The 16630-nt window shown below is 42.5% G+C and overlaps 1 protein-coding gene across 16 annotated transcripts in view; it reads left to right on the forward strand.

Annotated features, from left to right (window-relative positions):
* The window catches only part of Tnrc6a (trinucleotide repeat containing 6a), a 164196-nt gene that overhangs the window by 136285 nt on the left and 11281 nt on the right, over positions 1 to 16630 (forward strand). For 6 of the 16 annotated variants that reach the window (XM_011241757.1, XM_017322202.1, XM_006507708.2 and 3 more), the window contains 12 exons: positions 2151 to 4733; positions 5848 to 6024; positions 6759 to 6934; positions 8041 to 8073; positions 9439 to 9519; positions 10297 to 10348; positions 12332 to 12474; positions 12864 to 13010; positions 13155 to 13292; positions 13934 to 14062; positions 14571 to 14648; positions 14861 to 15068. In XM_011241757.1, the coding sequence (XP_011240059.1) occupies positions 2151 to 4733; positions 5848 to 6024; positions 6759 to 6934; positions 8041 to 8073; positions 9439 to 9519; positions 10297 to 10348; positions 12332 to 12474; positions 12864 to 13010; positions 13155 to 13292; positions 13934 to 14062; positions 14571 to 14648; positions 14861 to 15068 (3945 nt within the window). The other 10 variants (XM_011241762.1, NM_144925.3, XM_017322203.1 and 7 more) reach the window with 7 other exon arrangements.

Raw genomic sequence — 16630 nt, forward strand, 5'->3', positions numbered from 1 at the left:
TGCTGTATGGAGGACTGTAATTATCTTGTGTATGTTGTATGTTCTGCTGCTGTGATGAAACACCATGATCAAAATGCAGCTTTGGAAGGAAAGGGTTTATTTGGCGAATGCTTCCACATCACTGTATATCATCAAAGGACGTCAGTGTGGGAACTCAATAGGGCAGGAGCTTATACAGAGTCCATGGAGGAGTGCTGCTTACCCAGGTGCTTTCTTACAGAGCCCAGGGCCACTTGCCCAGGGATGGTACCACCCACAGTGGGCTGAGACTGACTCCCCTATCAATCATTAATCAAGAAACTACCCTATGGGGTTGGTTGCCAACAGCTTGATCAGGTTTTTGTTTTTGTTTTTGTTTTTGTTTTGTTTTGTTTTGTTTTGTTTTTTGATTGGGTTTTGGTTTTGGTTTGACTTTGGTTTTAGTTTTGCTTTTATGAGACAGGGTCTCTGTGTGTAGTCCTGACTATGCTTGAACTTGTTCTATAGACCAAATGGCCTCAAACTCAGATCTGTCTGTTCCTGCTTCCCCATACACCACCTCGTGTAGCTTGGAAACCATTTTTTTAATGAAGGTTTCCTTCTCTCATGACTTTAGCGTGTATGAAGTTAACTTAAAACTGTCCAGCACATCTTGCTTCTCTCACTCAGTTTCTACAAGTTAACTTTTGTCCCTCGGTTTCTCACATACAAAGTGAGGGCAACACTTGTACTCTACAATGGTCCCAGGCACTTGCTGCAAGAGTTTGCAGACCTGCTGCTGTGTAGCAGTGAGTGCTAGCCGTGGATTGATATTGCCCTTGTATGTTGCAGTATAGAATTATTTCTTCCAGGAAGGCTGACTTTTTGGTTCTTTTTATCATGTGGATTCTACATAAGCAATAAAGAAGACAAATATCATCGACTACTTTTGGGGGGCATGGATGGACGGATGAACAGGGTTCTACTAATTAGTCCTTGCTTGCCTCTGAATCACAGATCTGCCTCCTGAGGGCTTGGATTCACGGTGTGACCAGAACCAGCTACTCACACTGTGATGAAATAATTGTAAAGGGAGTAGTAGTTGGTGCACTTTGCAGCACTTACTTAAATTATATTTACTGGATTTGTTACAGGTCAATCTCTAGTTGCTTTTCTTGCCATTATTACAGCTCTTCATCATTTGTTTCTTAGCATTTGTACTTTGAGAAAAAGTGAGACAAGCAGCAACATTTTTCCATACTAGCAAATCACACTAATAGTGTGACTTGGACTTATTTCCAGACCTTCATCCTGGGAACTATAGTGAAAGTCACACTTGAAGACAGCCTAAGTACAAATGTTTTATGTAGCCAATGTCACAGATGCATGTCTACCCACTGGACCCTTTAATGAGATAGATGGAGAAACTAACAAAAACACTGCGGGAAAGAATAGAAATAAAAACAGATGGTAGTTAGATGCCAATCTAAGGCTTGGTCATGTGATGGATGCCTATGGCCTTCAGTATCAGCTGCTGAATTACTGATCATAATTTGGTGATTTTCAGCATACCAATTTTTCTGTGTTGTCTCTTACTAAGCATGGCTATGAAAGTAAATTAGGAAATTGTTTAAAGTTAATGTTCTTCCTTATGTATAGCATGGTAATTAAGTGTATACACTAATAAACCAGAAATACAGTGCAAAGGCTTTGGGATCCTTACAGAATTCTTCTAACCCAAAGGAGTTGTGTGGAAAGCTGTTTTAGGAAACGGAATCATTTTGGGCTGCTTACGCTTACTTAGCTTTTTACATCCCAGTCTGTTTTCTCCCGTGTCAAGTCCTAAGCCTGGATTGCCCTAATTCATCATTACCACTCAGTCTTCTCTCCAGAATTCTTATATTTGTTGGATGTTGTCCGTTTATATATTTAGCAGGTCTCCCTGTGGGACTTTTTGTCCCATGCTGTACTGTAGGGTATTGAACAAAGCAGCAGAATTCTGCCTGTGAAATTACTGAACATGGAGCCTTGGTGGCTGAAAGATAATCAGCGCCTCACAGCCATTCTGCGGAGCATCTTGCTAATGTTGAGGAGCTACGTGTATTTCTAATGGATCGTCATTTTTCTCAGCCTACATACTATTTTGGAAATTGTTAACACTTATAAATAGATATACTTCTCCTTTATTCTAGATATAAATCATAATACTTCAGGATCCCATTATGAAAATTGCCAGCGGGGACCTGTGTCTTCTACAAGTGACTGTAGCACAAGCTGTAAGAATGCTGTAAACGACTTGTTGGAAAAAGAAGCATGGCCCTCAGCCCCTGGCAGTGATCCTGAGTTGGCTCCAGAATGTATAGATGCTGATTCTGCCTCCAATTCTGAGTCAGAGAGAAACATCACTGTCATGGCTTCAGGGAACACAGGTGGTGAGAAAGATGGCCTTCGGAACAGCACTGGACTTGGTTCTCAAAGCAAATTTGTGGTTGGTAGCAGCAGCAATAATGTGGGCCATGGAAGTAGTACTGGCCCATGGGGCTTTCCCCATGGAGCCCTAATAAGCACATGTCAGGTCTCTGTGGATGCTCCTGAAAGCAAACCAGAAAGTAGTAACAATAGGATGAATGCTTGGGGCACTGTAAGTTCTTCATCAAATGGAGGGTTAAATCCAAGCACTTTGAATTCAGCTAGCAACCATGGTGCCTGGCCAGTATTAGAAAACAATGGACTTGCCCTAAAAGGGCCTGTAGGGAGTGGGAGTTCTGGCATCAATATTCAGTGTAGTACCATAGGCCAGATGCCTAACAATCAGAATATCAACTCTAAAGTCAGTGGCTCTTCTACCCATGGTACCTGGGGTAGCCTTCAGGAAACTTGTGAGCCTGAAGTAAGTGGTACACAGAAGGTTTCATTCAGTGGTCAACCTCAGAATATCACCACTGAAACGACTGGACCAAATAACACTACTAACTTTATGACCTCTAGTTTACCAAACTCCGGTTCAGTACAAAATAATGAACTGCCTACTAGTAATCCAGGGGCCTGGCGTGTGAGCACAATGAATCATCCTCAGATACAGGCTCCGTCAGTTATGAATGGCACTTCCCTTTCTCACCTTAGTAATGGAGAGTCAAAAACTGGAGGCTCCTACGGTACTACATGGGGTGCCTATGGTTCTAATTACTCTGGCGACAAATGTGCAGGCCCTAATGGCCAAGCCAATGGTGACACTGTGAATGCAACTCTAATGCAGCCTGGCATAAATGGGCCTATGGGCACTAACTTTCAAGTTAATACAAATAAAGGGGGAGGTGTATGGGAGCCTGGGACAGTGAATTCCCAGAGTTCACCATGGGGAAGTGGAAATGGTGCAAATTCTGGAGGAAGTCGAAGAGGATGGGGAAGTCCTGCACAGAACACTGGCACTGGTCTATCCAGTGTCGAGTGGAACAAACTGCCTAGCAACCAGCATTCCAATGACAGTGCAAATGGCAATGGTAAGAAGCTTACAAATGGATGGAAATCTACTGAGGAAGACGATCAGGGTTCTGCCACATCTCAGACAAATGAGCAAAACAGTGTGTGGGCCAAAGCAGGAGGCACAGTGGAGAGTGATGGTAGTGCAGAGAGCACTGGACGCCTTGAAGAAAAAGTAACCGGGGAAAGTCAGAGTAGAGATAGAAGAAAAATTGATCAGCACACATTACTCCAAAGCATTGTAAACAGAACTGACTTAGATCCACGTGTCCTATCCAACTCTGGGTGGGGACAGACTCCTATTAAGCAGAATACTGCCTGGGATACAGAGACATCACCAAGAGGGGAAAGAAAGACTGACAATGGGACAGAGGCCTGGGGAAGCTCTGCAACACAGACTTTTAACTCAGGGGCATGTACAGATAAGACTAGCCCTAATAGTAATGATACCTCATCTGTATCAGGGTGGGGTGATCCCAAACCTACTCTGAGGTGGGGAGATTCCAAAGGCTCAAACTGCCAGGGGGGGTGGGAAGATGACTCTGCTGCTACAGGAATGATCAAGAGCAACCAGTGGGGGGGTTGCAAGGAAGACAAGTCTACATGGAATGATTCGCAAAAGAGCAAACAAGGCTGGGGTGACGGACAAAAGTCAAGCCAAGGTTGGTCCATTTCTGCCGGTGATAACTGGGGAGAATCTTCCAGGAGTAACCATTGGGGTGAGGCCAATAAGAAATCCAGCTCAGGAGGCAGTGACAGTGACAGGTCCATTTCTGGTTGGAACGAACTTGGGAAAACTAGTTCTTTTACTTGGGGAAATAATATAAATCCAAATAACTCATCGGGATGGGATGAATCTTCTAAACCGAACTCTTCCCAGGGGTGGGGAGACCCTCCAAAGTGTAATCAGTCTCTAGGTTGGGGAGATTCATCAAAGCCAGTTAGTTCTCCAGATTGGAACAAGCAACAAGACATTGTTGGATCATGGGGAATCCCACCAGCCACCAGCAAGCCTCCTGGTACAGGCTGGCTCGGGGGACCTATTCCTGCTCCAGCAAAGGAGGAAGAACCCACAGGCTGGGAGGAGCCATCCCCAGAATCTATACGAAGAAAAATGGAGATCGATGATGGAACTTCAGCTTGGGGAGATCCAAGCAAATACAACTACAAAAATGTGAACATGTGGAATAAAAACATCCCGGAAGCCAGCGGCCGCTCAGACCAGCAAGCGCAGATGCACCGGCTATTGCCAGCCGCAAGTGCCGTCTCAAGCAAGGAGACCAGCAGTGGCTCTGGTAAGCGTTCCCGTGTGGAGTGCAGAGGTATTGTGGAAGCAAGCTTTGTGTTGACATGCCTGTCATAAGATTTGTGTAACACGGCTCTTGGATATGCACATCAAGACCTTTCAGCTGTGACCTAGAGGTGACATTCACCTGGCAACAGCTCTGGTTTGTGGAGTCTTGCTCTGTTGTGTTAGGAATGTAGTAGAAGAGGTTAAGTGCAGACTTACACACTTAGGTATTCTTAGTCAAGCCTTAACAACGTGGTTTCACTACTGAAGTACAATAAAGCCAAATGCCTGAGGACCGTACTCTAGATATTTGGTATTATATTTGATCTTATGGGATTTTCTCACTGAGGCATGAAGTTAGTACCTCCTCAGTTAACTGGATAATGTGTGCACCTGAAGCATCGCACTGCTTTCTAGTATACTCTGACCTTTGCTCTCCTGTACTCAAAGTTTTTTCTCTGTAAATTGATAGGGCAACATTTTCTAAATGTGGCAGCCCTACATTGCCTTTGTTAACAGGAGTTTTATTGAATAATGCTCCATTGGTTAGAGAGCCGGTAATGTTTTCATGAATTCTTCTTTTAGTGCCTAATTGTGTGGGGGTTTTGTTTTGTTTTGTTTTGAAATATAAGCCTAGTCTATTGATTTATACTTATTTCTTAGGGAAAGTGTAGACCTTTTTTCCAATGTGTTAAAGGCAGGGTGGCTGTGTACCTGATGGTAGTCTTATAGTCAGCTGTTCTCCACTGCAGTGATGTGGGAAGAGCGTCCTTTCAGGACAGTGTAATTAGTGGAACTTTACACCGCACCTGCCTCAGCTCTCAAGCTTTGGTTCAGAAGAACCTGACATTTTTAGGAAAATAATTTGCTATAATGAAAAGAGTCTGCCCTAACACCAAGAAGGCAGTTTTGAAAGAAAAGGTTAAAACATTATACAATTATATTAATGCAGAATAATTTGTGTTCTCCACAAAATATGTCTCTTGGTTGTCACAGCATCATTTTTCAGTGTGTGATGTGAAATTCTTCATCTCATTTCCCAAGTCCTCTTCCTTGTCTTTAATTGAGGTGCTTCCTAATATCTATGCTGATGACTTCTTTTCCCATACTTTCTAAAGGCTGGGGTGAGCCTTGGGCAGAGCCTTCTACTCCAGCCACAACTGTGGATAATGGTACTTCAGCCTGGGGCAAGCCCATAGACAGTGGTCCCAGCTGGGGAGAACCCATTACTGCAGCATCCAATGCATCCACGTGGGGCTCCAGCTCTGTTGGTCCACAGTCATTAAGCAAATCTGGTAAGTCATCTGATGTTAGCGGTGCTGCTGATAACTCATAAGCTGCATTTAAGTGATGGCTAGTGCTCCTAACTTATCACCACTAATGTATTTCTCAAAAGTGACTACTAGTAATTTACACATCCTCCGCCAAATCTAAATTCTTTCTCTTGTTGGATTATTTAAAACTGAATTTAGCAGCTTTCATGCCATTCAGCTGGAGAGACTAGATAGTATAATGTGAGACACATGTCCAAACCATCAAATCTTACATGGGAAGGGCCCTGGAATGCACATGAATATTGTTCCTCTACCCTGTTGTGCTCAGGACAGACTGTAGGAGCCCCAAAGACTGTGTGTAGAGATAGATGTTTGTTCTATTGTGGCTTCAGTACCCTTTGAACAGCCTTATAGAGAGTATAGTATAGAATATCTTTTCTGTCTCATTTGCCTCTGTCCTTTGTATCATTTTAAAGACCAAATAGGTATGCATAAGAAACCACTATTGCCCATGATTAGAAAACCTAAGATTTGTGAAGACATAGAAAGGTTCATTGGATATTTTAATAAAAATAAGTTCTTCCCAGTGACTTTCAATGTAGTCTAACTATACCTTTTCTATTACATGTATTTGAGAAGTAAAGGTGTGTTTGGTTTAGCTTGCATGTCCCTGTACTTTGAAACATGCTTGACATCTTGGAGAATTTTTTTCCTTAACTTCTGTTTGTCTTTGTTATCACAAATCTACAAATCAGGGCCCAAATCTATGCAAGATGGCTGGTGTGGTGATGATATGCCATTGCCTGGAAGTCGACCCACTGGCTGGGAAGAGGAGGAGGATGTAGAGATTGGAATGTGGAACAGTAACTCATCTCAAGAGCTTAACTCATCTTTAAATTGGCCACCATATACCAAGAAAATGTCATCAAAGGTAAACATTTCAGGAGCTTTGCTCTTGAAACTTTAAATCTCAAAGGCAGTTTACCCACAGACAATTCATCTATCTGCCCATTTATGGCAGTCAGTACAGTCCAGGCAGCCCCCAACTTAGGGATAGCCTCTTGAATGGGCAGCTCCCTAGAAAAACATAAGACCATGGGAACTTCCTTTCTCCCCACTGCTACAGCTCGGGATTTCTCTCCTCCTCAGCTCCACCAGTACTGCCTGGGGCAACAAGCCCCACATGGTACCAGCAGTGGTGAGGATGAAGAGAAGGGCAAATCCATGTTGACTCTCCATTTCACCGCCAGTTCGTCTCCATCTCATTAACCTCCTCACCAGAATCCCAGCCTTCCCCTTACCCAAAGTCACCATTCTGTTTATTCACTAACATCATTGTCCCTTTCTCATTCTCAAGGTCCTGTGATGAAAATCCCTAGGAAGAATTTCCATACCTGGCTTTACATGAGAAATGGGTTGCATTTGTTCAAAACATAGTCTGACATACCCTGAGGCCTTTTCAAGTTTTGGAAATTGTACCAGCTCGGCAGATATGTCTGATGTTGAGCCAGGTTTAGGAACGACTGGGTCCTGGGAATAGTGATACTAGGGACTGGGGGCTGGAGGTAGAGTCTCCTGGGGACATCTTTCAAAATAGGTGTCCAGTCTCACAAATGACTCTAAAATGTCCTCATCACCCTATTTGAGAATGACTACCTTTTGAGGACCTTGAAAAGTCATATATTTGGTGGGTACTTGGCCTAACTCCAGGCCAAGGTTGGTCCGTTTTAATCCTGGGATTCAAAGTCTAGGACCTGCCATTTCATTTTATAATTTTTTCATTTGGCTGGATTTGCCTACCGATGCCTGGCCATGTAGCTAATGACGTGCTTGTACATGTTTTACATGAACCATTTGATCCTCACAACCTTCTGAGATAGGATAATGAGGAGGAAGTTGAGACTGGAAAAGGTGGTGACTGACCCAAAGTTGCTTAAGTAGTAAGTGACAGAGCAAAGATGAGCTTAGGTCTTGCGATTCAACACCTTGTTCTTCCCACTGGACCATGCTGTTTTGTGACTTTGTCTTTCCTTACAGGGTCTGAGTGGCAAAAAAAGGAGAAGGGAAAGGGTGTGTAGCCTTTTTACTCTTTCTCCTTTGTTTCTACTAGTAAAAATCTTTAGAGAGCAACTGCAAACTCTTATTTAGCTTCTGCTGTGTGCCAGGTACTGTGCTTGGTGCTGGGGTTTGAATACACTGAAGAGCAGCCCCTTCGGGGGCTCCTAGTCTCTGGTGGGGCATTAGGCAAGCACAAGTGTGCTGGGATGTAGAAGATGCCTGGGGTGGCTTGATAGAACCGAAAGATTTCTTAAAAAAAAAAAGACAAAGCTGGCTCTGTAGTTAGAGGAAGGATAAATAGAAACTTTATTATTGACAAAGTATGGAGCCAGTGAAATTTACAAGAAGGCAACTTCAATGACTTTTTAAAACGTAATCAAAGAGAGCTGTCTAATATTGGTGTGAAATATCAGTTGAAGTAAGAGAAAACCAGAGGTAGGGATCGCAAGAGGCTGCTACATCATCCCAGGTGGAAAGGAAGAAGAGTTAGAAATGCATTTAAGAATAGAAGGGGCAGAGGTTGGCAGTTGTTCAGAGTATGGGAGGAAGTGGAAAGGGGAAACAGGAATCAGAGACGCCTTCAGAATCTTTGCAGAGGGTTAGGTGCTTGCTTTAGAGATCTGCCTTTGCAGGGAGTTAAGCTGTGCTGTTTCACAGTCAGAAGGAACAGGTAATAGCTTTGGGAAAGGACATTAATACACTAAGATAGACGGTCCTATGGTCATCACATCAATGTGAGGCCTAGGTCTTTGTGGCTTCCAGCCTCGCTCTGTGACTGTTGCCAGTTCTCAGTATACTATCTGTACTGCTCAGCCCACCACAGCAGCTCAACTGCTGCTCAGGATACTGTGTTTTTAGCAGCACAAATGGAAACCTTTAAAGACACTATTGTGTGAAAATATTTAGTGGGTGTTTGGGAAAGATGTTGGTTTTTCAGTAAAGTGTTCCTTCATATCATGATTAAATTATGGACTAAATTGGCTTGTTAGGACAGGCTGAGGATCTCCATGCTAATTTTTACTTTGGTATGAGAAATCCAAAAACCTAAATGATGACATGGGTCAGGGAGCACAGTCCATCTGTGAGGTGGGGATGTCCCATGCTCCTCCACTGCTTTTTGTCTTTTCCTTCTGACTGCCTGCCTTTAGAGACCTCTCTATACATTACAGCTATACCAGAGGCCTGGAGCAAAGGAAGTTGAAAATCAAATGAGTTTATTTATTTAATTGTTAACACCTCTAAATAAGAGTTGATTGAAGGAGAAAATATTGGCTAAAAATGAGAGTTGGGAATTGTCTTGAAGTTTTACTAGTCCATCACAATGTCCAGATAATTAGAGATGGCCATGGCATCTTCTCTACTCTTTTATTTACAAAGGGAATGATGAAAGGCGGAAACAAACAAGAGGACGCATGGATAAATCCATTCGTTAAACAGTTTTCAAATATCAGTTTTTCGGTAAGTATCTTTTCTTAGCAGTAAATAATACCCTTTTTAGTAGTGGTTCATAGTTTATCCCAGTTTTATTTTATTTTATTAAAAATTATTTCTCGGGCTGGAGAAATGGCTCAGCAGTTAAGAACACTGACTGCTCTTCCAGAGATCCTGAGTTCAATTCCCAGCAACCACATGGGGCTCACAACCATCTGTAATGGGATCTGATTCTCTCTTCTGGTGTGTGTGAAGACAGCAGCAGTATACTTACATAAAATGAATAATACATTTAAAAAAATCATTTCTCATCTTTAAGTTTTTAAAATATGTCGATTAGAGTAAAATTAGCCAGCAAGACTTAATTCTTAAATTTTATAAATTTTGAGCACATCTTAAAAATACATTAAAACATAGTAATATTTTTAAAAATAGGGCTGGAGAGTCAGTTCTGTGGTTGAGAGGACTTGCTCCTCTTTACAGGAGCAGGGTCTGTGGCCAGTCCCTGTGGAGCAGAGTCACACCCACTTTTACTCCAGTCCCTGTGGAGCAGAGTCACACCCACTTTTACTCCAGTCCCTGTGGAGCAGAGTCACACCCACTTTTACTCCAGCTCCAGGGAGTTTGAAGTTCTGTTCTGGCCTCTGCATGCACTTGCATGTCTGTGCCAAACACACAGAAATACAGACAAATTTTAAAAAGAGAAACTTCATGATCTGCTTGCATTTTAGATGAGGAAATAAGGAAAGGTCTTTTTGTTTTGCTTGGTAAAGTCTGCTAACACGTTACCTTTTCCTACTTCAGAGAGACTCACCAGAAGAAAATGTACAGAGCAATAAGATGGATCTTTCTGGAGGTGAGAGAAAAGTCAGGCATTCTGATCTGTGTTTATCACTGATAAAACAGTCCTGCTTGTATCCCGCTCTGTCTGAAAGAGCCCTCACTCAGTGGAAGAGAGCAGTCCTGCTCTTGGTGCTGCACTGTATGAGCACAACCAAGTAAAGTGAGTTGTGACATCCCTCTAAGGGACATGTCTCTGTGCATGTCTCAGGTGGTGCTGGTGTCCGTCTGTGTTCTCAAAGCCCGATCAAGAGGGGGCTATTAAGGTTCACGATGTAGTCACCTGGATCAGAGGATTGCATAATAAACTTTGGTAAATGACAGACATCTCAAACCATAGTCAGAAATGCCAGGCAGTTCTTGGTAGGGGCAAGAAGTCCTGAGAGTGGTGAAGGAGGGCAGGGCTGGAGTAGGTGGTGCAGCCTGGCCAAAGTAATGGTTCCAGATAACTAGGTGGGGGCTGATCATTCTGAAATAGGGGATTAAAGGTTTTGTGTGTGTGTGTGGGGGTGTCCTCTGTTTTGTTTTGTTTTGTTTTTTAACAAATGTGTTTTCAGTAAATACCATTTCCTGTTCCTGGTTTGTTTTTTTGTTTTGTTTTGTTTTGTTTTATCCTCCCTTCTGGTCCTTTCCACACACATACATACTCACATGTACGCACTCATGCATACAACAGAGAATAGACAAGACAATGCAACAGGTGGGAAAAACCTTGTTGCGATGACTAGTTAATATTCAAAGCTCCAAACTGAAACAGAAAATGGAATGACTTTATTAATTCAGTGGAAAGTAGGATTCAAGAGAAGTTGGTTAGATTTTACTACTATAAGCAGTTGGTTCTGGAAGGCATAGGAGATTGTATGGGGATATGTGAGTCTGCTTTGTCTTCATAGCTTATTAGATGGTAGTACAATCAGGATAGAGTACAACTGGATGGATAGGAAAGATGATCATGAATTAGAAATTATTGAATAACAGTATCAGTGGATTATATTATGTTTAAAAATAAATTAATAAATGCAGAGAGACTGAGATGATGCCCAGAAAGGGCACTGTGCCTTGTGTTGAGACCCTGGTCTTGTGCCAGCAGGTGTGCTGTGCTGTGGCTCCTGATGAGGGGAGCCCTGGAGCTGGAGGCTGCAGAAGAAAGCATACCAGAACTAGGAGGCCAGGCCTTTCTTGCAGGATCTTTCCTGCACTCTTCCACACAGCTTTGTTGCCAACTAGCAGAGAGAACAATAACATAAAGGACAGAAATGCATTTTTCCCATTACAGAGCTAGCCCAAAACATTGATTGTGAGGGGCAGATGCTGAGATGCAGTAAATAAGATAGTAATTGGTACTGTGTCCCCTAACCCTTGACCCCTTATCTTCCATAGGCATTCTACTGTGCATACTTGAAATTGAATGCAGTGGTGAAATGACTCCATACTCATGTCTGATTTACTACACAGCAGATTGCTTTCTTATAAGGAAGATGGAATGCACAGTCCCCATTGTGTCACTGAGGAAATGACCCTCAGTTCAGCCAGTTTCTTACCTAAAGACTAAATAGTGTTAACTTTTGAATAAAGTAAAGTGAGAAAGACCAAGAAAATGATTGGCCCATACAATTGAACACAAATTTAAATCCAGTTGAAACAAGATACACTGCAGGTGGTTTCAGGTAGAACCAGAAGCATTTCAAATGCTGAAATTTTGGATTTGATAGTATTTGCACAGAGTACCAATTGAACATCTAAAAACCTACACTTTAACCAGGTGTGTGGACCTTGGACTCTTTCCTTGTCTGGCTGTGATTACAGCACTGTTAGTGATGACCAAGTACTTACATGTCTTTTCATTCCAAATACTTGATATGTCTTAAGAAATTAATGTCATTTAAAAAGGTGTTTCTTGTTAAAGCAGAAATTGTTTCATTTTGGAAAGTGAACATTTTTTTTTCAATGAAATAAATTGGTTCTCTTCCTACTGGTGATAATCTTTTGCATTTATTAGGAATGTTACAAGACAAGCGGATGGAGATTGATAAACATAGCCTGAATATTGGTGATTACAATCGAACGGTCGGGAAAGGCCCTGGGTCTCGGCCTCAGATTTCCAAAGAGTCTTCCATGGAGCGCAATCCTTACTTTGATAAGGTACAATCTTTCCTTCTTTTTTTTCTTTTTTTTTTAGATCTGAGCATAATCAACCATACCCTTAATAGTATAATACTTAGGGAAAATGTGTATAATATAAAAAGTATAATCAAGTGACTTTCCTGTTAATGGAGTTTTAGTTTATTGTTTCATTTATATCTCAGTTTAGCGTAGATCTTGTGTTTATATTTTCTTCTTAATCCCATGAAATATGTGTTTGGCTCTTTTTATGTGCTCTAGAATTAACACTAATCTGATCTCTTCTGTTTTCTACCTGTTTCCTGTTGGTGCTGGAATGTCATGTGACCTCTCCTCTGTTCCTGCAATGATTTCTCCCTTCTACTTGTTTGCTTGGCTGGTGTTACACATCTTTCTGTCTGTCCAATCAGGATGGCATTGTAGCAGATGAATCCCAAAACATGCAGTTTATGTCCAGTCAAAGCATGAAGCTTCCCCCTTCAAATAGTGCACTACCTAACCAGGCCCTTGGCTCCATAGCAGGGCTGGGTACGCAAAACTTGAATTCTGTTAGACAGGTAAGTCCAGATGTGCATTCTAGGCTTTCTCTTGAATGATCTGTCTCTCTTGTCTGTAGTTACTGTGTTTAAACAATAGTATCATATGGTAATGAGTGTCTTTCCCTGAAGAATCACTTTGTTATTTTGTTGTTTGTTTTTTAGAATGGCAATCCCAATATGTTTGGTGTTGGAAACACAGCAGCACAACCCCGGGGCATGCAGCAGCCTCCAGCACAACCTCTCAGTTCATCTCAGCCTAATCTTCGTGCTCAAGTGCCTCCTCCATTACTCTCCCCTCAGGTGAACAAACTTCCGGGCCTCTCCTCGGCTTTCCTGGGAAGAACCTTGAATACGTTTATGTTTAGGGGCTGGAGCTCAGCATTAAGAGCCCTGGCTGATCTTCCAGAGGATCCAGTTTGATTCTCATCCTCATGGCAGTTCCCAACTGACTGTAACTCTGTTCCTGGGGAGCCTGATGCCCTCCTCTGGCCTCTTTGGGCATCAGGAATGCATGTGATTCACTGACATACAGGGAGCAAAACATCCATTCACATACAAATAAGTTAGATTTAAGATTTTATGTTTGAGATAGCCATTGGGCATTGTAATAATCTTTGACAACTTTGGAGTGCTGCAAGTGCTAATTAGCCGTTGTTGCAAAAGTGTGAGTGAAGGATAAAGAAAATTAATGGTTATTTTAAACTGTACCGTTTTCATTGTAAAACATTGTCGGGAGAGCAACAGTGAAATCAAATAGGTTAGTTATCCTTGACATTTTTCGTTACCATGAGAAAGAGTATGTGTGAGAACACGCTTTGAATGACTAAATCCTCATGAAACATTCACTGCTTTAACTGCCCTGTTGATAATTTAGTTGCGCAGTATCTCTACCTAGTCTGGGTATTACAGCAACATTATTAACTTACCATTGTGATCCTAAGGTTCCAGTTTCATTGCTGAAGTATGCACCAAACAACGGTGGCCTGAATCCGCTCTTTGGCCCTCAACAGGTAGCCATGCTGAACCAGCTATCCCAACTAAACCAGCTTTCTCAGATCTCCCAGTTACAGGTAAGGACTTACTGTCTGCTCATGAGCCTGCGTGAAGTGCAAGATGTTTTCGGGGGAGATACAGGAAGGGAGGAATGGTTAGAATAATCAATCCTGTTCAAGTGTAGCGGCGCATGCCTTTAATCCCAGCACTCGGGAGGCAGAGGCAGGTGGATTTCTAAGTTCGAGGCCTACCTGGTCTACAAAGTGAGTTCCAGGACAGTCAGGGCTATACAGAGAAACCCTGGGGGGGTGAGGGGGGTGGGAGTGTGAGTTGGGGTGTAGAGTTATATGCAAGACCCTTGGATCTATTCACAGTACTGCAAAAGTGGTGGTGTTGTGGGTTTTTGTTTTGTTTTGTTTTTCCCATTTCTGGAATCTAGTAGAGATATTCCATGGAAAGATGTTACTATGTGAGGTGGGACTTGGGTATGTGGTGTAGTTCTACCAGGTCCATTGACCATAGTCACCCTTAAACATCTAATTAGTAACGGCTGAATAGTGACAGCCCTTTTCTGTCTCCTTTCAGCGATTGTTAGCGCAGCAGCAGAGGGCACAGAGTCAGAGAAGCGCGCCTTCTGCTAACCGACAGCAGCAGGACCAGCAGGTAACTCAACCCGCTCCACTTGTCAATGAAGGAATTTTATTAAAATATAACCAAGTGTGCTTTTTAGTCTGCTCTTTGTCCAGAAGTCATAGTAGCTATATAATTTTAATTGGTGACCTTCCTCCTGAGCAGGAGGTGAGTTCAGAATTGAAGAATGTGTCCCTATAAAAACACACCCCCACAATTTTCCTGCCTCGTTTTGTTGTTTGAAGGGTCGACCTCTTAGTGTGCAGCAGCAGATGATGCAACAGTCTCGTCAACTTGATCCAAGCCTGCTGGTGAAGCAGCAGACTCCGCCTTCTCAGCAGCCGCTCCATCAGCCAGCCATGAAGTCCTTCCTTGACAATGTCATGCCCCACACTACACCCGAGCTGCAGAAAGGGCCATCGCCAGTAAATGCTTTCAGCAACTTTCCTATAGGTGAGTTCCTGCTCGGAACACTATACACACGTGTCTCCACTGCCTTTGCAGCCCTGTCCTAGCACCAGGCTTATCAGAGCGTAACGCACTTTGTTCTAGATTAAGTCATCTTCATGCTTCAGGGGTGGTGTCGCAGTATTTCAGGTGCTTCTACCTATTGGGAGGTACCAACTAAAGGACACACTCATTTTCAGACTCAGACTGTAGAATGTGCAGGTGCAGGAAGACTCACGGCATGGCAGTGTTGTTTGGGAGAGAGATGGTATGCAGGCACTGCTCTGGAAAATACTGGGGATAGTCCCATTATGTTGTCACTTGTCTTAGCAGAATGGATGTGAAGAGAAATTGTCTTTCATTTTCTCCACTGTATAAGCAGGCTTTCTATTTATTGAGGAAATGTAAGGTGTGTGTGTTTTCTCTTTCCCAGGTTCCTGATTATGTTTTGATTCTTGGTTAACCAAACTTCCTTTGTCTGTTATCCCTCCCCCATCTGAACAACAGTTTCATATAGATGAGTTGTTACTCATGGGTAGCTGGTTACTACCCCAGCTCTGTTGAAGACCATTAGTTCTCTCAGCATATTGTGGGCTGTAAACAGTGCTTGGGGGATGTGCTTCTGCTGGTGATTCTCTGATTGGGAAGTTTCTTATTCGGTTCTTTTGGTCTTACATAATAGACACTGAGCTAGGACGTACGTCCTTGCGATGGTTAGCAGGAGCAGTTCCCACTGTCAGTTACAGCTGTGCTAGACAGTACAGAGGCCACTGATGATGACGGGGCTACTTCTCCTGACAGCCTGTCCCTTCCGCTTCATTCACACAGACGTCACTCTGTAGCCTGTGAGCAAAATTTGGCCCACTGTCTTAATTTCACAAAGAAAGTTTTATTGGGATGGAGCTATGTATGTTTGTTTGTTTGTTTGTTTTAACTTTATCTGTGGATGCTTTTGCATAGTGACATAGAGAAAGCTATATAGCCCATATATTCTCCAGGCTACCTTTTAAACCTTTATGCAAAATTTTTGCAAATTCTTGGTCTAATTCATAGGTCTAAGGGCACAAATTTGATTGCTTTCTGCAAAAATTGAACTTGGAATGACTTCAGAGAATTCATACTAAAGGTCTAATACCGGAATTTGAAACCACTAAAATTCTAATAAATTGTGCCTTCAGATACTGGAGTCTTTTTTCTCAGATGTTACTGTTGGAGCTATTTGGAGTCATCTATCCCTGCTCCTTCTTACTCACCGGGAGCTGGAACAATGAATTATTTATACCTTTTTTTTTTTTGAGAGCTGAACATTTAAATTAGCGTCCTTTGGCTAGTGAGCCATCTGGAAATTCATCAGTTTGCAATCAAGGAATGACAATTGAGAGTGATCATATATTATACATGGCATTCTGATAAAATGGCTAAACTTGGGGTGCCGTGACAAACTTTACATGGTCCCCTTAAAACTTTTTTTCTACTATTTTGGGAAGTTTGTAAACGATCCAGCTTGTGTAGAGGAGTAGTTTCCACCTGTGATAGCACTGTCTTTCCCTTGCGGTTTGAGAACCACG

The sequence above is a fragment of the Mus musculus genome, chromosome 7 (genome assembly GCF_000001635.26).
Source record: "Mus musculus strain C57BL/6J chromosome 7, GRCm38.p6 C57BL/6J".
NCBI lineage: Eukaryota > Metazoa > Chordata > Mammalia > Rodentia > Muridae > Mus > Mus musculus.